The 22,158-nt window shown below is 45.6% G+C and overlaps 1 protein-coding gene and 1 non-coding gene across 3 annotated transcripts in view; both read right to left on the bottom strand.

Moving 5' to 3' along the window:
* The window catches only part of TFAP2E (transcription factor AP-2 epsilon), a 112,394-nt gene that overhangs the window by 13,696 nt on the left and 76,540 nt on the right, over positions 1-22,158 (bottom strand). For both annotated transcript variants that reach the window (XM_061596876.1, XM_061596875.1), the window contains exons 4-5: positions 7,699-7,927; positions 4,781-4,899 (exon numbers count right to left, since the gene is read on the bottom strand). In XM_061596876.1, the coding sequence (XP_061452860.1) occupies positions 4,781-4,899; positions 7,699-7,927 (348 nt within the window). The remainder of the gene's footprint in view (positions 1-4,780; positions 4,900-7,698; positions 7,928-22,158) is intronic.
* Positions 8,345-8,463, bottom strand: LOC133371076 (5S ribosomal RNA). The gene has a single exon (XR_009759257.1). It is a non-coding gene; the product is annotated as a 5S ribosomal RNA (ribosomal RNA).

Genomic DNA, 22,158 nt, shown 5'->3' on the forward strand with positions numbered 1-22,158 from the left:
ATCTGGAGTTACTGAATCCAGTTCTAGGAGCTATATTAAGAAGGACACAGAAAATGCCGCCCTGGGAGGAAGGACAGGATATAATAAATAAATAAATAAAATTGGAACTGGATCAGAGGAAGGCAACATAAATGGTCAGGGGTATGGAAAACATGTCCTACGAGGAAAGGGAGAAGGAACCAGGTATGCCGAGACTGGAGAAGACTGAGGGGTGCAGACTGAAGAGAAGACTGAGGCTATGGTCTGAAGGCACATGAGGCCAGCACCCTGCTGAAGCTAAGCAGGGTCAGGTCTGGATGGGAGACCGCCTGGGAGCCATATGTAAGCCACCTTGGGTTTCTCTCATGAAAAGAAAGGCGGGGTATAAATGTAATAAATAAATAAATCGTGCTCCTATCTTTGCCCTTTAGGGATGCCTGGCTAGTTATCATTCTTGAGCCCCTCTCCTGGAATCTGGGAAGTTTATGCATGGGGGAGGACCATAAATGGCTGCCTTATACCAGGTCAGACTGTCTATCCCCTTGGCCCACTTCTGACTGGTAGCATCTCTCCAGGGTCCCAGACAGAGAGGCATCTTCCCTATCACCTGATAACTAACCCTTGTAACCGGAGATGCTGGGCATTGAACCTGGGACCTTCTGCACGCAACGCTCTGGTACTGAGCTATGGAGGACACATCATGTTGTCTGTAGCACACATCCATGTATACTAAGGACCCTTGTCATTTTACCCTTTGTAGCTGCAGAGATGGATTTTGATCTGCCAGTAATGTAGTACAGAACAATGGTATTTTCCTAGTATATGTTTAACCCAAAGAGCAACCTTCCTTCTTGGCTTTTTAATCAGTGGGGGGCAGAGTGTCGCAGTTTAATAATAAACAACATGATAGCACTCTTCAAATACCTGAAAGGCTGCATGATAGAACAGGGCAAAAATGTGTTCTCTGCTACTTCAGAAGGCAGGACCAGATCTAATGACCACAAGTTACAGGCAGGCACGAAGGAGAAATCTGATTCAGTTCTCATTTAAAACTCAAAAACTACCTCATTCACACTTTCCGAAACAATACGAGAACCAAAACACGGCTGTCCTTCAAAATTCACACATCTCTGAATTTTGCACTGCTCTTCTCCAGCCAAGAAATATGCACAGAAATGCGTATCCTAAGATAAAATGTGCATAAACATGCATATCTTCATAAAAATAACATACAAAAATGCATTATATTAGGGAAACTGCTTTGTTAAAATGTGCATGTTAGGCAAAATTGCATAGAAATGTGTATGCTAGGAAATATTTACAGTAAAATGATGATGGATGTTCATGAGGACTTTTTTTTTTAAAAAAAGGTAAACTGATATGCAAATATGGAGAACTAAATTTAAGATCAGAAAAATGAGAAACAGAGAAATCAAGTCATTACGAGAGGGTACAGTTTGATTGAACATTAGGAGAAAATTCTTTATGGGAAGAGCAGCTCAGCAAGTACCTAGGGAGTGGGCTGTCTCTTGCTGGAGGTCTTCAAGCAGAGGCTAGGCAGCCATGTGTTGAGGACCCTCTAGTGCTGGTCCACCAATGAGCAGGGGGTGGACTAGATGGCCTTCAAGCACCCACTAACTCCTGTCTTTTAAAAAAATAAATAAAAGCAGCTGGTTGTGCTGCTAATTTAAAACTATTTTTGCTGTTTCATGAGATGTCTGTAAATTGCCTTCAGATGTATTTAAAAGGCAATTAATTAATTAATAATTTGATCAAGGAAACATAGTATTTGACTGCCTTTCCAAACTGTGTGCCTGACTAAAAATGTGCCCCTCCAAACTGCTACCTGTTCTGCAGGGCAGAAGGGATACATGCGCCTGTGTTCTGTCTATTATGTTCTCCCCACCAGCAAAGAGTGTTGGTGTTGGACAGCTTTTATTATCAAACTAGCAGTCTCTCCAGAGCTGCATTTAATTATTTTTTTTTAAAGAAGATTCTGATCTCTGATCTCCTGGAGTAACTTATAGTTTGGTCTTTATACCAGTCAACATGGTGCCCTCCAGGTGCTGTTGGACTCCAACTCCCAGAAGCCTCAGCCAGCCTGGCCAATAGTCAGGGTTGATAGGGTTGCAGTCCAACAACATCTGGACAGTATCATGTTGGCTACCCATGCTTTATACTGTCCGTGTCTTAACTGCTATCCGAAGCAAGTGAAGTCTTGGAACATCCCATATACATACATGCATGTGTGCATCTCTTAATTACTCAAAACGTGGTAACTCAGAGTCAGAGCTTAAAAAGTGAATTGACCCACTGTATTGGAAAGTCGTGAAAATTCATCCGAGTTTTGGTGCTAATTTCTCCTGATCTATACATTTTTGTATGCTATTTTGCCTAATCCACACATTTTTGCAAAACAATCCCCTAATATAAAGCATTGGTGCATGTTCTTTTCAAAAATATATGCATTTTTATGCACACTTTGTCCTAGCATATACATTTTTTGTACACATGACTTGGCTGGAGATTACTGGGCTGCATTGAAAAATTCAGAGAAGTGTGTGTCTGAAAGATGGCTATGTTTGCCTACTTTTTTGGAAAGCGTGAATTAGGTGAGTTCACCTTTAAATGTGAACTGATTCTTATTTGTCCCTTATCTCTACAGTTATTAGGATATTCCAGAGCTGAGAGCTTGTGCCATTGAAACCAAGACGCTGACAAGCCTCGGCTGAAAAGTAAACCCTTTCTGGGCACTCCACTGTCTATACAGTTCGCCTTGTTCTTTGGTCAAACATGCCATCGTCTGTAGTTTATTCAGTGAGAGTTCCCAGCTGTCTGAATCAGAAACGTGTCTTTTCACCATCCTCCTTTTCTTCTGATGCTAATCAACCATTCAAAGGAGCCTGGCCCAAGTGCCTCAGGAGCAACCGCTGCCTCCCAGACCTGTTCGTTTCATTTGCTGCCAAGAAAAGAGATGGGCTTCCTCTTCTATGCCTCCCTGGCAGCTGCTTTTTTGGCCACAATGAATTTCAGAGCGAAGGAAAAGCATGGCTCCAAAAACTCCCTGTGCTCTGGGCGTGCGTGCGTGTTGGCTTCTCACATCGAGGTTGCCGGGATGACATCTTCTTTTGTTTTGCATGAAGGCCAGAGAATAACCCTTCCCCTCCTCCCTGCTCCAAGCGCCTGGTAATTAATCTTTTCCCCAGATTAATCACAGATGGGCTTGGCCTCAAGGCCTATTTCTGTGCAGGACAGTGATGTCACAGGCCTCCCCCCCCCAAATCTCTGGCAAGGTGTGTGAAGCCAGGGAAGGGGGTAATAGCCACTTACACATTGCCAAAACAAAAAGGACAAATGAAGACACAGATTCACATAAAATTGGCATGAGCTAATGTATCCGTGCAAATGTAAGGGGGAAATGACTATAATTTAAATATAACCTCTGGGGCTGCTCAGGCTGGTGTGTGTTTTTTAATTACATTTATATCCCTCCCTCCCAAAGGAACCCAGGACGGCAAACAGTAAAAACATCTAAAAACAATTCCAACACAGTTGCAGATTGGGATAAGGTCTCCACTTAAAAGGCTTGTTGGAGAAGGAAGGTCTTCAGCAGGCACCGGAAAGATAACAGAGACTATGTTGAAGTGCTAAATATTGATGGGCGACTTCAAGACCCCTCCTGCTCTCTCTTCTGACAGTTCTTTATCTTTTAACTGGCCTTGGCCCTCACAAAGAGAGGACTGTCTTCTGTAAAGTAAAGACACAAGACCTCCTTATGGCCAGGTGGATCCAGCCCACACTGGGAGAGATAGAGGGTGTACAGCAGGCTTGGCCAACCTGATGCTCCCCAGATGTTTTGGACTACAACTACCATCAGCCCCAAAGCCTAGGATAGATAGGCCTAGGCCTCAACATTCCACCATTGATGTCACTGGGATCACACCAGGGCCTATTCAAGCTTGCTTCAGCCTTCCTGGCATAGATCAGATCCTCCCCACTGCCTAGGCCACCCCTCAGGGAATCTTTCTAGAGACAATGGTGGTGTGGAGAACCTGATCTTCACTGGAAGCAGGGTCCAGTCAGCTCACAGGCCTCGGGGCCTTGTTACCCTTCCCATACCATAAGTGGAGGAGGTATGCCAGAACATAGAGGTCTTGGAGAAGGTCCTGGTTTTTTTTGTGACCTTTTCAGAGTCATTTCAGAATCTGGGCATTTCAGATGAACTCCAAAACCGACTTCCAAGCCCCTTCCAGGCACAATTCAAACTTCTGGTTATTATCTACCAATCCCTAAACAGTGTATCTGAGGGACCGTCTTCTCCCACAAGAACAGCCCACCAATTGCATTTGTCTTTCTTGCTTCATTGTCCCGTAGTCTTCCAAGGCTCAGCTGGCTGGGACGCTGGACAGGGCTTTTTCGGTTGTGGCACCCAGATTTTGGAGCTCCCTCTCTAGACAGGCCCGCTTGGCTCCCTTTTTATTGACCTTTAGGCAAATGGTGAATTTTTATTTCACCAGGTCTTTGACCTTAATTGAGCCTGCTTTTTGAGGTTTGTTATTTTTGTGCTTTCACCTATTTTTATATTACATTTTAATTCTTGTTGTAAGCCACCTTGGGGGCTCTCTAATGCCTAAAGGCAGGATGAAGTATTTAAACAAACCTCTCAGATCCCACAGATAGGTAATGCAATATACCTGAGATGCAACCCTCTCATTTCCAATGGAAAGATAGGATAATTTGAGTGCTAAACATCCCATCCTCAAAAGAATCTGCTGTGTCCCCAAACCAAAAGATGCCTTACCTTCCACCAGTGATGTTAGCAAGGTGACATTTGCTGCTTTGCGTCTCCCAGCAGGTAGATTTAATCCTATCTTCTCCAATCTTTCCCTTAAACACCTTCCACCATTTTTAGATTTCGCCCTAAGAGACAAAAGCAGAGAGATAAGGCAATGGGTGGGAAAAAAACACGTTATTTTCACAAATTTCATTTGCCCACCCTGACATATGTATTTTTGTAAACATTGTTTGGTTGGCGAACTGCTAGGTTGGCAAAGTGCATCGCAAGATTAGAATAAGTGTGAAATTCATCGGTTGGCTGTGTTTCAGTTCTCATATTGTTTTGGAAAGTGTGAATTGGATAGATTCAGCTTGAAATGCAAACTGAATTTAATTCCTCGCCCATTCCTACCACTAACAGCTGTGCTGGCTCAGGCTGATCGGAGAGGTAGCCCAAAATATGCAGAGGGCACTACGGTAACTATCCTCATTTTCTGAATATTGTCAGAAAGGTGGTGGCTCACAATCCGGATATGCATCAGGGACCTGTTGGAACTGGGATATTTGGAAGCATTAGCCCGTCTTCCCTCAAGAAGTGACTGTCAGGGAACCAAAGGCTTGAACTTTGGGGAATGGCCACAGCTTGATAGTGGAGCATCTGCGTTAGGGTTGCCAGGTCCATGGCCTGAGACTGATTCTGTATCTTTAGGAGAAGAGAAAGTCAGCCAAGTGCTGTGTTCTTGCAACACTAATGGGAAAAACCACAAGGTGGAATTCTCCCTTCCCCCTGCACAACTTTTAAAGATACAGAAGACCTCTGGGAGGCTGGGCCTGGCAACCAAGAGTTCTTCTGTATCTTCAAAAGTTGTGCAGAGGGAAGGGAGGATTCCACCTTGTGGTTTTTCCCATTACAGAGTACACCTGCACTTGGCTGACTTTCCCTTCTCCTAAAGATCCAGGATCTGTCTCAGGCCATGGACCTGGCAACCCTAATCTGCCTTGCATGCACAAGGTCCCAGGTTTAATCCCCGCCATCTGGGAATGACCCCGTCTGAAACTCTGGAAAGCCACTACCAGTCAGCGTAGATAATACCGAACTAGAAGATCCAATAGCCTAGCTTGGTATTTCCTGTGTGCTTAAGAACCAGCAACCTTTTGATAACTGTGGCTCAGGCCTAGCCTAAACTGGTTTGGGAGTGCGCAATCCCAGACCTCAGAGCCCTCTTCAGGCCCCAAAGGGAATACAGCTGTGCATACAGTGGCTGCGTGTGGTACTTCGGAGTGCTCTGTTTGAAGGAGTTCTCTATCTGAAGGGCTGTCTGGTGCAAGACCAGTTTAGAGATAAGGGACCTTAAGAGCTGAGAGCAGGAGGGCCTGTAAGTTGCCCATCAACAAGTCAGCGCTCGGGCAACAGGCTGAACTGGCTTCCCCATTATGGTGGGATGTACTGTATTCCTATTTAAAGTAAACAAATCGTTTCGAAATGTGTATCATAGGGATGGGATCCGTCGGCCAGTGCGCACACAAAAGCATTCCATTGACCTAATAGACCTCTGTTGATTCGAATTTGCTCATTGCCTGCTACCTGCTGCTTTTACCAATCCAGGTTTTTTCCTTCCCCAAAAATATTGATATTGATACTTTAAAACGAACCATCGATAATTTTAAAAGAACTATAAATATATCTTTAAAGGATATATCAATAAATGAACGGAAATATCAGTAAATGAAAGGAAATATCAATATGATTTTCCTTCTTAATATCGATATTTTAGAGATGGAGTTGTTTTTTAAAAAAATCTTAAGATAGCCGTGGAAAATCCAATGTGCAACAATAGAGAATAAGCAAATTCATGGAAAATTCAGTACCAAATCCAAACTGGGTGGAGTTCTAACACATCTCTAGCGTATCTACACACTATGTATAGTGTATACACTATGTTTGCCGTCATTTGTCCTTTTCTGGCAGAAATATTTCTTCCTTTATGGCAATGTGTATGTGGCCACCCTAGGTGTTGCAACATCAGCCACCGTGATTGGCTGGCGGTATGAAGCCTGGTCAGGAAGTTACAATTACTCCATCTAGCTCAGCACTGTCTATGCTCACTGGAAGCAGCTCTCCAGAGTTTCAGAAAGGAGACGTTCCCAGGCCTACTTGGAGATGCCGGGAATTGAACCAGGACCTTGTGCATGCAAAGCAGACACTCTACCACAGCTTCTTGTTCTACTGCAGCCTGTAGAACAGTACTTTTTGGCTGCTGTACTTTACTTCCACTTCCAGGCACCCCAGATTACAGCTTCAGCCTGCAGCAAATGCCTTCAGACATCTTGGGCTGGAGAACAGGCCCTCAGGCCTAGTGTACTAACATCTCCACTTGGGCCTGCTTTTTTGAGGGGTTTTTGAGGGTTTATTGAAAATATTCCTCCCAAAACGTTCCTTATACAGTTCATGGAAGGGGGAGGGGTGGGAAAAGAGACAGAAACTAGGATGGGTTGTGGGTTGTTTAGTTGCCTGTAAAGTGGGTACCCTTTGTCCAATCCATCTGGAATTTTGCAGGTCTGATCCTTCAAAAACATAATAGAATTCTTGAACACACTGTGCCAACTGGATGAAAAACACAGACGTTACAAGCAGAGGAGAGCTGAGTCTCAAAGCAAAGGGAAGCTTATAGGATGTGTGTCTTTTAAAATTGCCTATAAAATGGTGAACCCTTGCCATATCTGTCTGAAAAATGGCAGGGCTGTTCATTTTGAAAGGAAGTTGTATGCCTGAAAACTTCATGGCAATAGGTTGGAAAACACTGATGTTACAGGCAGCAGAAGACTGGGGTGTGTGTCTGCTATTGAAATCAATTATAAAAAAAAATGAATGGGAGTGGCAGAAATGAATGAACTTTTTCCAAATCAGTTAACAAAACGAAATTGATCTCCTTGGTTTCTCACCTCCGGAGGACTCCACCGAGAAGGGAAGCATTTAGACATTCAGGGGGTGAGAGCCGTCTCTGGACCTCCCCAACAGTCACTTTGTATTTTGAGGTGGAACTGAGGAGAGAGAGGCGCCCAGGCACAGAGCAGAAGATTTCGTTGGGGTTTGTCACCCCTCCAATCAGGGTGTCCTTGCTCATCGTGAGGCCAGAGATGGTGGTGCCATTTGCTTTCGAGGGGATGGGCACTAGAAGGAAGAAATAAAAACACCGAGTGACCAGAGTGAAGAGGCGTGAAGCCACAAAACAAGGATTATATTGCTTTATTTTAGTAGATTTGTTTATATATTTGTTAATTTTCTATCCCACTCTTCCTCCCAAAGGAGCCCACGATGGCAAACACACAAACAATTAAAACAACTAAAACTAATTCCAGTACAGATGTAGACTGGGAAAGATCTCTACTTAAAAGGCTTGCTGAGAGAGGAAGGTCTTTAGGGGCCAAAAAGAATACAGAGAGGGCACCTGCTGAATATCTGTTGTTGTTGTTATATGCCTTCAAGTCGATTACGACTTATGGCAACCCTATGAATCTTTTTTGGATATACTGATAGGGTTTTCATGGTAAGAGGTATTCAGAGGTGGTTTACCATTGCCTTCCTCTCAACCTACGGCACCCGGTATTCCCAGGGGGTCTCCTATCCAAGTACTAACCAGGTCTGACCCTGCTTAGCTTCCGAGATCAGACAAGATCGGGCGTGTTCAGGGTAGTATGGCCGTAGGCATTGAATATTTAACAGGAGGGCATTCCAAAGGTTAGGTGCCACCACATTAAAGGCCCAATTTCTATATTGTACAGAACCAACCTCCTGATAAGATGGTATCTGCAGGAGACCCTCACCTGCAAAGCACAGTGATCAACTAGAGGTGAGGCAGTCTTTCAAGAATCCTGGACCTAACCTGTATAGGTCTTTATACACCAAAACTAGCACCTTGAACATAGCCTGGTAAGGGGCAGCCAGCAGTGGGGTAACATGGTGCTAATACCCTGCCCCAGTGAGCAGCTGAACTGATACATTTTGCACTAGCTGGAGTTTCCAGACCAACCCCAAGGGCAGCCCCACATATAGCAGACTGCAGTCTATCTCAGGAGTCGCTCTTATAATATGTGACCGGTTCCAGAGCAGCAGCCATCAGGGCCAGCACCCAGTATCCTCAGGGCACTGGATAGGACCCAGCACTGATGCTAGCTCTGGGCTCTCCATGCCAAGTGATCAGGTCTGTGAGCAGAGCTCGGAAAAGTTACTTTTTTGAACTACAACTCCCATCAGCCCCAGCCAGCATGGCCACTGGATAGGGCTGATGGGAGTTGTAGTTCAAAAAAGTAACTTTTCCAAGCTCTGTCTGTGAGCCATCTACCATTTTAATGATCTACAATGCTATGGATCCAGACTATTCTGAGGGCATTGTGGGTGATGAAAATGGCAGGCAACTCACAACTACTTGCCACATACTACAGTGCTGCTGCTTGCCACTTCCAGCAGCAGAAACATCCACCCTGGGGTCGTAGCGATGTGGGAAAAGGTCAACAGAGGACATGAGGGGGCGTCTTGAACCCAGAGCAAGCCCTAGAAGTCATATGAATGAGTTGCAGCAAAAATAAAGGCTAAGAGAGATTTGTTGTGATAGACGTTTTTATGGGCTACAGTCTACTTTTGTCGGGTGCATCATGAAGCATTGTTTTTTGTGAGCAGATCAAGATATATAGGCACTGGTACAAAGGAAAGCATTCTAAACAGTGGGGCCAAAAGGCCACGAAATGCAAGGGTATATATATATCTACCATTTGAGACTGAGACTTCATGCATCAGACAAAGCAGGTTCTAGTTCAAAAAACCCTTAACGCCATAAAAGTGGTTATTAGTCTTTAAGATGCCACAGTGAGTTTCCTCGTTTTTGCAGATGTGGCGATGTTGAAAAATAAACAAAGAGTGCAGAGAGACAGAGGTGTTGTACTATCTTCCTCTGAATGTGCGGAGACTACATTATCATCGGCATATTGAAGTTCTATGACAGAGGTTGTAATTACCTTACTTTTTGCTTTCAGCCTACTGAGATTAAAAAGCTTTCCATCTGTTCGATATGTGATTTCCACGCCAGTGGGAAGTTTCCCCTCAACAAGGTGTAGAATCATGGCGATGAAAATAGCAAATAAGGTCAGAGCAATGACACATCCCTGTTTGACGCCTGATCCCACTTTGAATGGATCACTTTGAGAGCCATTGTTATCCAAAATTGTTGCCATCATGTTGTCATGGAGAGTTGCAAAACATTCACAAATTTATTAGGGCATCCAATTTTCAGAAGGATGGTCCAGAGAGCAGTTCAATTTACAGTATCAAAGTATTCAGAGGTCGGTTTTGCTCCCTCCATTTTTCTTGAAGCTGTTGTGCAGTGAAGATCATGTCCACTGTCCCCCTGGAAGGGCAGAAACCATTTTGGGATTCAGGGAGGATGTCTTCTGAGATAGGTAGGAGGTGATTTGTGAGCGTCCTTGCAAGGATTTTACCTGTGGTAGCTAGAAGAAAGATGCCTCGGTAGTTCCCACAATCTGTTCTATCACCCTTCTTGAAAAGAGTGATAATTATGGCATCCCTAAAGTCTTCTGGGATCTCCTCCCTCATCCAGATTTTTTCGATGAGTTTATGAAGTTGTTGTGTAAGTTCAGGCCCACCTTCTTTAAAGACTTCAGCAGGAATCCCATCAGGTCCACTAGCTTTGTTGTTCTTCATTTGATTGATGGCTTTACTGACTTCATCCAAATTAGGGGATACTGCAAGCTCATCTCTAATTTGTTGTTGCGGGATTTGCAAGAAGACCTCATCAGCCACAATAGAGTTACGATTAAGGAGGTCGTGGTAATGCTCTTTCCAACGCAGTGCAATAGACTCTTTGTCCTTTAGAAGTTTGGTACCATCTATTGAACGTAAGGGATTTGTACCATAATTTGTTGGTCCATATATGGCCTTTGTGGCATTAAAAAAGCCCCGTGCATCATGGGCATCTGCAAAATGCTGGATTTCTTGAGCTTTCTTTATCCATCAGGCGTTCTTAAGTTCTCTAGTTCTTCTTTGGACCTCAGCCTTTGCACTGGTGTAGATTTTTTTATTAGCAGCACAGTTAATGTCTTTTTGCCATATCTGGAAGGCTTTCCTTTTCTTGTCAATGATATGTTCAATCTCATTATCATTCTCTCAGTCCTGATGTTTCTTAGTTTGGTATCCAATAGTTTGTTCACATGCTGCAATAATGGAAGTCTTTAGTTTAATCCAGTGTTCCTCAACGTTTTCAGGGAGTTCCGTAGGTAGATGTTTCTTGAGAGTTGTTTGAAAGCAAGCTCGCTTAATTGGATCTTGAAGGGCATGGATGTTCATTTTATGCCTTGGTTTTCTTCCTTGGAGCCTATGTTGAGGAACAATATTAATGGCCATAGTGGATCGAATTAATTGGTGATCTGTCCAGCAGTCATCGGCAATTGTCATGGCCCTGGTGAGGAGTGCATCATGATGATCTCTGGCACAGACAATTAAGTAATCCAGGAGATGCCAGTGCTTCGACTGAGGGTGCTTCCATGATGTTTTAAGTTTATCTTTCTGGCAAAAGAGTGTGTTTGTAATAGCAAGATTATGCTCTGCACATTTAGCCAGAAGAAAATTCCATTCAGGTTGCTATTGCCAACTCCTTCTTTCCCAATGGTTTCTGGCCATAAATCAAAATCACACCCAACTCTTGCATTGAAATCACCCAGGAGGATAATTTTATCCTCCTTAGGTATCTCTGATAAGATGGTGTCCAGATGGGTATAAAAAATTTCCTTGATGTCTTCATCAGCATCTAATGATGGTGCATAAGCACTTACAATAGTTGCCTGCTGGTTTTGGGCAAGTTTTAATCGAAGAGTTGAGAGTCATTCATTAATGCCAGTAGGAACTTCTGACAAGAGCTTCACAAGATCATTTTTAATAGCAAAGCCTACTCCATGTATTCATCGTTCTTGTTCAGGCAGTCCTTTCCAGAAGAAGGTGTAACCTCCTTTTTCTTCCTTCAGTTGTCCCTCTCCTGCTCTTTGAGTTTCTTGGAGTGCTGCTATGTCAATATTAAAACTCCTTCCTGCAATGATGCATTGACCACACCCTGGATCCACTCGGTCAAACCCCCAGAGCAAGCTTTAATAAGCCAAGAAGGGCAAGGGTCTAGAGTCAGGACATGTTGCTGGCCACATAATCACAAGCCCTTTTTCTATGTCATCAGGCTGCATTGACTGAAACCGTTCCCAAGAAGTTCAGCAGACGTTGCACTGGACACCTCACTGGGGACTACAGTAGATGTGGAGGGAGCATCAAGACTCCTACGGAGGCGAGCAACTTTACCCTCAAAGTGTCCTGCAAACAATTCACAGTGGGCCTCCAAAGGGTCTAAGACTCCATTTTCTGCAGTTGATGTCAACAGACCCCTGAAAATATGGAAAGGCTCCACCAGACGGCGACTTGAGGATGCCATGGAGGCAGAGAAGTGGGCCTTCTTTGCCTCCCTCACTGCCGCACAGTAGGCATGGTTATGATCTTTTATTCATGCCCAATCAGCCTCACAGCACGTCTTTCGCCACTTGCACTCTAGCCGTCGTCCAGCCTGTTTCGTTGCCCTTAGCTCACTGGTGTACCAAGGTGCAAACCGGGCTCCACAATGCACTCGGGGGAAACTGTATCAAGAGCCCGACGTGCCTCGCTGTTCCACAGCGCGACAAGGGCTTCAACAGGGTCATCTGCTCTATCTACTGCGAACTCCCCCAGGGCATTCAGGAATCCAGTGGATTCCATTAGTCTCCGGGGGCAGACCATCTTAATCAACACCCGTCAGGTAGGTTAGGTTGAGAGACAGTGACTGGCCCGAGGTAACCCAGCAAGCTTCATGGCTGAATAGGGATTTGAACCCTGGTCTCCCAGTCTGACGCTCTGACCAAGACCATTCTAATTCCCAGTTTGCAAATGGGGGAAGGGAAAATGAAGTGACAATTTAAATCCAGCTCTCCCAGGTCTACAGGAAAAAGTGGGTCACACTGAATCAATTGCCATTCTTCAGCTGATGGTTAACTTTCTCACACTTCTGTCTCTTTGACCTTTGTGGTTTTCACTTTTGAGAAAAAATCACAAGCCTTGCCGTTAAACTGCAAGATTTGGCAGCTGAGAGTTGCACACGTGATGACACTCACTCATTGCTTTCTTCTTTTTCTTGTCTTTTCTTTTTAAAAAAGCCTTTTCAGACACCATCAAGGATTGTTAGTTACAGCCAGCAAATTAGATTGACACCAAGATCTGTTTGGAACTCAGGCCCAGCTCTTCAGTGCAGGTTTTCAAAAGCATCCTTGCTCTTGACAAACGAAGCCTTGGCATTTGTTACAGTTTGCTGAGTACAGTAGCACAGCAGCAAATTCAGAAGTGCAGGGTCCCTTCATGTTAGTCACAGCCACAAATCCCCCTGTTTTGCTGCTGAGTTGAGAATGAGATCCTTGTTAATGTCTTCTCTCATAACAACAGAGCCAATAAGCATAAAAGGGGAGAGTGTTAGCTACTGAGAAGACTCATCTCCTTTCATACTGAGAAGGCTCGTCTCCTTTCACTCTGATTGGCTCCAAACAGCCAGAAAGACGAGGAAGCATGTTAGAAGACTCTTCTCAGTGGCTAACACAGTCCCATTTCATGCTGATTGGCTTGCAGGATGTTGGAGACATTGGGACCCTGCTCCCAAAAAAGTAAAGGGTCTAAGACTCCCCGAGACCCTGGACGACTACACCCCTGGCTGAATAGCAACTGCTCCAGAAGGTACCTTCTTTTCAATGGTGCACCTGGCTTTTATGGGCAGATCAACAAATTGCCACATTTTATAAAGGAAATGCCCATGCCCAAATTGGAAAGAGTAGCCTCAAAACTCAGTCAGACAAGACAAAGCAGCGGAAACCCGTTAAGAGGGCCATGACAGTCAGTACATTGTGAAGAACTGGCCGCTCCCCATCTTGTTAGCAGCACTATAAAAAGCCACCACGTGTTACATAAAAACGACTTAGCTTTCAGGGCTAAGAGATGAATGCAAGTAAGCTGAGGGGCAGGGAGTTCTTACTCAGCAGGAGACCCCACCAAAGGGTAGAGCTGCTGGCAGAGGGAGCCAAGAGCAGCTGGTGGCCATAGCGTCCCCTTCCAAATTCAAGGGCCCAGATCACAACCATGAGGCCTATGTTCCTGCTGCATCTGGGTAATAGGTGCTGAAGCGGCGGAGAGAGGGTCCAGAGCTCTGCCTAAAGAGTTGGTGCAGTGTAGTTGGAGTTAGGAAATCAAATAACCCCTCAACCCATCTTGAATCTGGCTGCATGGTGTGTACCCCAAGTGGTGGAATATTTCTGGGTAAGGAGGATGGGCATCTGTAGCCTGCTCTTCCGTGTCTGCAAACACTTCTGCAAAAAGCAGCCTCTGGGCAGGGGGGCTGGACCAGGCTGCTGGGGTAGGGGAGGCTGATCATTTCCCCCTTCTGCTGTTTTATTGGAAATGCTTCCCCTCCCAAGATGCTTTCTCTATCACGGCGTTTAGCAAGAGGTTCCTTGGAAAAACTGCAGAGGGGAAAGGCTTAACCCTTCCCTCTTCCCTAGTCTGTATTTACTATTTGTATTTTATGTGTTGACTTTACTGTACCCTGCCTAGATACATCAAGTTGAAGGGGTATATAAATACAGCAGCAGCAAAACAAATATAGTAATAAGGAGGGGGAAAAAACCCAATTAGATATCTCAGCAGTATTTTCTGTCTCGACTTACACCCATTTCTGCAATATGGGGATAATAAAAATAGCCTACCTTGCAGGGTTGTTGCAAAAATTACTCTGGTGATATATGTGATGTACTCTGATCATTCTTATATGCTATTTAAATGATCATTATCATAGCTCAATAGTGGAGTATTTAACTTCACACATAAATGGTTTTGGATTAAATTCCCTGGGGTTTCCATTTAAAGGATCTCAGGTAACAGGGCAGGGAAGAATTTCTTCCTGTGACCTTGGAGAGTTGCTGCTTATCAGAATCAACCTTTATATCATGCCTGGCCAACCTAAGGCATAATAGTATCAGACAATCAAAGGCGCTGATGTTGCATATGCCTATTTCCTTCTGTTCCTGCAGAGGGCTCTGAGACTTGAGCACACACAGTCCCAGGATTAGAGCTTAGTGGTTCAAATTTCTGGGAATGAGTAGAGATATCATTATCATCGTTTGTATGCTGCCTTTCCATAGCAATCTATGCTCAAGGTGGCTCACAGCATGAATAAGAAACATTATGCAATGTCATTGAGATTTGGATTTCCAAGCATGGAAATATGAGTCCTGGAAGCTCACAATGGTCATCAACTACAGGGTAGCATCATGACCTCCAAATTCTTCTAAGACTTGGATGTTAACCTGAGCCAAAGAAAATTTTCACTCCTTCCCCAAATCCCCACCCTTATTCCTCCCCAAATCCTCCCCAGTTCTTTCTACTGACACACCTAGATACTGCTACTGCTGCTGCAACAGCAGAAAGTGGGAAGGAGTTCTCTTCCTTTTATTTGCCCTCGGGCACTTGGCAGGTAGACCTAGGAAATGTAATATTCCCAAGGGGTATGGACATCTAGAAGCCCATGGGAAAATTACATTTCCCAAGTCTACTTTCTAGAAGGGAGAGCGCTTCCTGTCATTCGAGGAGCATCATCAGGTAACTGGATGCGGAGGAAAGGATTTGGGGGCTGGACCTAACTGGCTGGGAGGATGATATGAATGATACTAAGTTGTGTGGATCAGAAGCACAGCAGGATCTGAACTGATTCAGATTGGCTCAGGCTAAGCCAAGCAGTTTTCTGATGGCAGTGGTGGGGAATAATTTGGCTTAATCCATGGCAATCTGATTCGAGCCACCAGTTCGTGGCATGGTCTCTGCATCGTCCCATTCACACATGCACATGCAGATGATCACTGGGATGCTGCAGTCATTATAATATACATATGAACTGATTCAGAATCATGTTACCAGCTGGTTGACCCGGAAAGGTCAGGCCTTGCCATAAAGAACAGTCCAGGCCTGCTGCTATGACTCACTCTCTGCTACTACTAATACAATCAATCAGAATAGAAAAGAAATTGAAAACGGCATTGTGTGGGCAGGCAGGGTCCTCCCTGAATGTTTAATTCATCAATCATTATTCATTAGGAGCTCATGAATTCACAATTGACTGTTTTGGTGGCTGCAAATGGGCAATTCTGGTTAGTCATGGACTCATCAGTTGCCAGTTGCGGTCCATGAACTCTTATGTAAGTTGTTTTTGTCATGGCTGTTTGGATGCCTGGGTGTCACATGTGCCCGGATAGCTGTGGAAACAACTTTCATTTCAGTTTCAAGTTGTCAAAGTCCAGGATCATAGAATCACAGAATGGTAGAGTTGGAAGGGGCCCCCTTGTCATGGTCAGACCACTACTTGGTGAGGATGGACTTTTCGGTGCCACAAACCCTCCGTGGGGGTGGAGGACCTATTAAAATGGTCTGCCCCAGGCATCTGATGGATCCTGATGGATTCCTGAATGCGCTTGGGGACTCTTTGGAGCATGCACACAGCCACTCGGCTGAGACCCTGGTGGAGGGGTGGAATACCACAATCGCCAGGGCATTAGACCGGTTGGCTCCGAAACGCCCTCTCCCCCTGAATAGAGCTCAGACGGCACCATGGTTCACCCCACGGTTGCGAACTCTGAGGCAGGAGGTGAGACGGCTAGAGCGCCAGTGGCGGAAATCTCGCTGTGACGACGATCGGACACATGTTAGAGCGGCTGTGGCAGCCTATCATGTGGCAATAAGGGCAGCAAAAAAAGATTTTTATGCTGCCTCTATTGCATCTGCAGAGTGTTGTCCCAGGAGACTGTTCCAAGTGGTCCGGAGCCTGGTCGGTCCAGTTGCTCCGGAACCAATGGAACATGCTAAGGTCTCCTGTGACGAGTTTGCTAAACACTTTGCGGAGAAAATCGATCGTATTAAGAGTGTTGTTCCATGCGCTGTGGACACAGTGAGCAAGCCAGAGGTGACCAGTGGTGCTCTGGTGGCGTGGGATCGGTTCCAGCTTCTTCCATCTGATGAAGTGGACAAGGTGCTTTCAACCTTAAAGCCAACCACTTGCTTACTCGATCCTTGCCCATCGTGGCTCATTATGAGCTGCAAAGATAGACTGGGTGAGGGGATCAAGATGGTGGTAAATGCATCCCTCGAAGAGGGAGTAATGCCATCACCGCTCAAGGAGGCAGTAATAAAACCAATCTTAAAGAAGCCCTCCTTGGATCCCCAAGATCTGAACAACTTTCGCCCAGTCTCAAATTTGCCATTCTTAGGCAAGGCGATTGAGCGGGTGGTGGCAAAACAGTTGCAAGCGCACTTGGAGGAAGCGAATTATCTGGATCCATTTCAATCGGGCTTCAGGCCTGGACATGGGACTGAAACAGCCCTGGTCACCTTGGTAGATGATATGAGGAGGGCGTGGGATAGGGGTGAATGCACCTTCCTTATCCTCCTTGATCTCTCAGCGGCTTTCGATACCGTTGACCATGTTATCCTCTTGGACCACCTGGAGAGGTTAGGTATGGGGGGCACTGTATTGCAGTGGTTCCATTCCTTCCTCTCTGGTAGGTACCAAAGACTGGCATTGGAGGATGAGGTTTCGGATCCTTGGCCTCTCACTTGTGGGGTGCCACAGGGTTCCATCCTCTCCCCAATGCTGTTTAACATCTATATAAAGCTGCTGGGGGCAATCATCAGGAGATTTGGGCTGCAATGTCATCAGTATGCGGATGACACGCAGCTCTATCTCTCATTTAAATCTGCACCGAGGTTGGCTGTAGAAACCCTGTCCAAGTGCCTGGAGTCGGTGAGTGGCTGGATGGGAAGGAATAAACTGAAGCTGAACCCTGACAATACCGAGGTACTGTTTGTGGGAGACAAGGGAAGGCTGGGGGATGTGGACCTGGTGCTCAACGGGGTACGATTGCCCCTGAAAGACCAGGTCCGCAGCCTGGGGGTCATTCTTGACTCCCAGCTGACCATGGAAGCTCAAGTCTTTGCTGCTCCACGAGCTAGAGGGAGCCCCAGCTGACGAAGCGTCAAGGCGAGTTAAGCAGCAGAGCGAGCGTCAAGGCCCCAGCTGACAAAGCGTCAAGGCGAGTTAAGCAGCAGAGCGAGCGTCAAGGCCCCAGCTGACAAAGCGTCAAGGCGAGTTAAGCAGCAGAGCGAGCGTCAAGGCCCCAGCTGACAAAGCGTCAAGGCGAGTTAAGCAGCAGAGCGAGTTCGGCAGCAGGGCGAGGAGGCCAGGGCCCCCCACTCTGCCCTTCTGTTCCCTGACCTCAACTAAACCACAGTCTCCAACCTATTGACGTAATAAACCTCAAACAAAACTATGCAGGTAAGAAGCCAGCAGGCGTGTGGGGGCTTTCCAGTGTTTTGCACAGCCTGCAGCATGTACGACTGTCTGCCTGTTGGACAGCAGTCGTGGGTGTGCTCTTGGTGCAATGAGCTCCTGGCTCTCCGGGAACGACTTCATTTCCTTGAGGCCAAGGTGGCAGACCTGGAAAAGCTGAGAGAGGCAGAGAGGTGTGTGGAGGAGGCCTTCAGGGACGTTATAGCTGTGTCCCACTCCAGCGATGATAGCTCTCCTGCTATCATGGAGAACGATGGTCTCGGGGAAGGAGACCATCCAGCTGAGGAAGAGGGAAACGATCCCTTAGAAGGGACCCATTCCTTGGGGGATGAGCAGCTATCCTCTCGTGCCGAGGATATATCTCCAGGGGGTGGAGGGATCCTTGTAGTGGGTGATTCGATCATTAGGAACATAGACAGTGGGGTGTGTGATGGGCGTGTAGACCGCAAGGTGTTTTGCCTGCCTGGTGCGAAGGTTGCGGATATCGCCCGTTGTTTAGATAGTTTGGTAGACAGTGCTGGGGAGGAGTCAGTGGTTGTGGTGCACGTTGGCACCAACGACATGGGGAAATGCAGCCGTGAGGTCCTGGAAGCAAAATTTAGGTTGCTAGGTAGGATGCTGAAAGCCAGGACCTCCAAGGTGGCTTTCTCTGAAATGCTACCGGTTCCATGCGCAGGACCAGCCAGACAGGCCCAGCTTTGCAGTCTCAATGCGTGGATGAGACGATGGTGTCGGGTGGAAGGGTTTAGATTTGTTAGGCACTGGGGAACATTTTGGGACAAGCCGGGCCTGTACAAAAGGGACGGGCTCCACTTGAACCAGAATAGAACCAGACTGCTGGTACTTAAAATTAAAAAGGTAGCAGAGCAGTTTTTAAACTGACTGAGGGGGGAAACCCGACAGGAGCTGAGAAAGGTCCGGTTCGGAATAAACCTCCCCCCTGGGATAAAAACCAAAGAAATGATGAAATTTTAAAAGGGGTAGGCCTAGAAGCAGGCATTGTGAGAGCAGGGGCACAGGATATAAATTCAGAAGAGCAAAATTACCACAGGCCAAACCACAAGTGCCAAAGACACTTGAAGAGAGACGCTGCTTACAAGTGCCTGTACGCTAATGCTAGGAGCCTCCGAACCAAGATGGGAGAACTGGAGTGCTTGGTCTTAGAGGAGAGCATTGATATAGTGAGCATAACAGAGACCTGGTGGAATGGAGAAAACCAGTGGGATACGGTTATCCCTGGATATAAACTATATCGGAAGGACAGGGAAGGACGTATTGGTGGCGGAGTCGCTCTATACGTGAAAGAAGGCATTGAATCCAGCAAGCTCGAAACCCCAAAAGAGGCAGACTCCTCCACAGAATTGTTGTGGGTGGTGATACCATGCCGCAGGAGGGACTTAATACTGGGAATGATCTATCGTCCCCCTGATCAAAATGCTCAGGGAGACCTTGAGATGAGATATGAAATTGAGGAAGCATCCAAACTAGGAAATGTGGTAGTAATGGGTGACTTCAACCCGGACATAGACTGGCCGCATATGTGTTCCAGTCATGACAAAGAAGCAAAGTTTCTAGATATTCTAAATAACTATTCCCTAGACCAGTTGGTCATGGAACCGACCAGAGGGACGGCAACCCTGGACTTAATCCTCAGTGGGGACCGGGACCTGGTGCGAGATGTAAGTGTTGTTGAACCTATTGGGAGCAGTGACCACAGTGCTATTAAATTAAACATACATGTAAATGGCCAATTGCCAAGAAAATCCAACACGGTCACATTTGACTTCAAAAGAGGAAACTTCACAAAAATGAGGGGATTGGTAAAAAGAAAGCTGAAAAACAAAGTCCAGAGGGTCACATCACTTGAAAATGCTTGGAAGTTGTTTCAAAACACTATATTAGAAGCTCAACTGGAGTGCATACCGCAGATCAGAAAACGTACCGTCAGGGCCAAGAAGATGCCAGCATGGTTAACGAGCAAAGTCAAGGAAGCTCTTAGAGGCAAAAAGTCTTCCTTCAGAAAATGGAAGTCTTGTCCGAATGAAGAAAATAAAAAAGAACACAAACTCTGGCAAAAGAAATGCAAGAAGACAATAAGGGATGCTAAAAAAGAATTTGAGGAGCACATTGCTAAGAACATAAAAACCAACAACAAAAAATTCTATAAATACATTCAAAGCAGGAGACCATCTAGGGAGGCGATTGGACCCTTGGATGATAAGGGAGTCAAAGGTGTACTAAAGAACGATAAGGAGATTGCAGAGAAGCTAAATGAATTCTTTGCATCTGTCTTCACAGTGGAAGATATAGGGCAGATCCCTGAACCTGAACTAACATTTGCAGGAAGGGATTCTGAGGAACTGAGACAAATAGTGGTAACGAGAGAGGAAGTTCTAGGCTTAATGGACAATATAAAAACTGACAAATCACCGGGCCCGGATGGCATCCACCCGAGAGTTCTCAAAGAACTCAAATGTGAAATTGCTGATCTGCTGACTAAAATATGTAACTTGTCCCTCGGGTCCTCCTCCGTGCCTGAGGACTGGAAAGTGGCAAATGTAACACCAATATTCAAAAAGGGATCCAGAGGGGATCCCGGAAATTACAGGCCAGTTAGCTTAACTTCTGTCCCTGGAAAACTGGTAGAAAGTATTATTAAAGCTAGATTAACTAAGCACATAGAAGAACAAGCCTTGCTGAAGCAGAGCCAGCATGGCTTCTGCAGGGGAAAGTCCTGTCTCAGTAACCTATTAGAATTCTTTGAGAGTGTCAACAAGCATATAGATAGAGGTGATCCAGTGGACACAGTGTACTTAGACTTTCAAAAAGCGTTTGACAAGGTACCTCACCAAAGACTTCTGAGGAAGCTTAGCAGTCATGGAATAAGAGGAGAGGTCCTCTTGTGGATAAGGAATTGGTTAAGAAGCAGAAAGCAGAGAGTAGGAATAAACGGACAGTTCTCCCAATGGAGGGCTGTAGAAAGTGGAGTCCCTCAAGGATCGGTATTGGGACCTGTACTTTTCAACTGGTTCATTAATGACCTAGAATTAGGAGTGAGCAGTGAAGTGGCCAAGTTTGCTGACGACACTAAATTGTTCAGGGTTGTTAAAACAAAAAGGGATTGTGAAGAGCTCCAAAAAGATCTCTCCAAACTGAGTGAATGGGCGGAAAAATGGCAAATGCAATTCAATATAAACAAGTGTAAAATTATGCATATTGGAGCAAAACATCTTAATTTCACATATACGCTCATGGGGTCTGAACTGGCAGTGACCGACCAGGAGAGAGACCTCGGGGTTGTAGTGGACAGCACGATGAAAATGTCGACCCAGTGTGCGGCAGCTGTGAAAAAGGCAAATTCCATGCTAGCGATAATTAGGAAAGGTACTGAAAATAAAACAGCCGATATCATAATGCCGTTGTATAAATCTATGGTGCGGCCGCATTTGGAATACTGTGTACAGTTCTGGTCGCCTCATCTCAAAAAGGATATTATAGAGTTGGAAAAGGTTCAGAAGAGGGCAACCAGAATGATCAAGGGGATGGAGCGACTCCCTTACGAGGAAAGGTTGCAGCATTTGGGGCTTTTTAGTTTAGAGAAAAGGCGGGTCAGAGGAGACATGATAGAAGTGTATAAAATTATGCATGGCATTGAGAAAGTGGATAGAGAAAAGTTCTTCTCCCTCTCTCATAATACTAGAACTCGTGGACATTCAAAGAAGCTGAATGTTGGAAGATTCAGGACAGACAAAAGGAAGTACTTCTTTACTCAGCGCATAGTTAAACTATGGAATTTGCTCCCACAAGATGCAGTAATGGCCACCAGCTTGGACGGCTTTAAAAGAAGATTAGACAAATTCATGGAGGACAGGGCTATCAATGGCTACTAGCCGTGATGGCTGTGCTGTGCCACCCTAGTCAGAGGCAGCATGCTTCTGAAAACCAGTTG

This window comes from Rhineura floridana, chromosome 15 (genome assembly GCF_030035675.1).
Source record: "Rhineura floridana isolate rRhiFlo1 chromosome 15, rRhiFlo1.hap2, whole genome shotgun sequence".
NCBI classification, from domain to species: domain Eukaryota; kingdom Metazoa; phylum Chordata; class Lepidosauria; order Squamata; family Rhineuridae; genus Rhineura; species Rhineura floridana.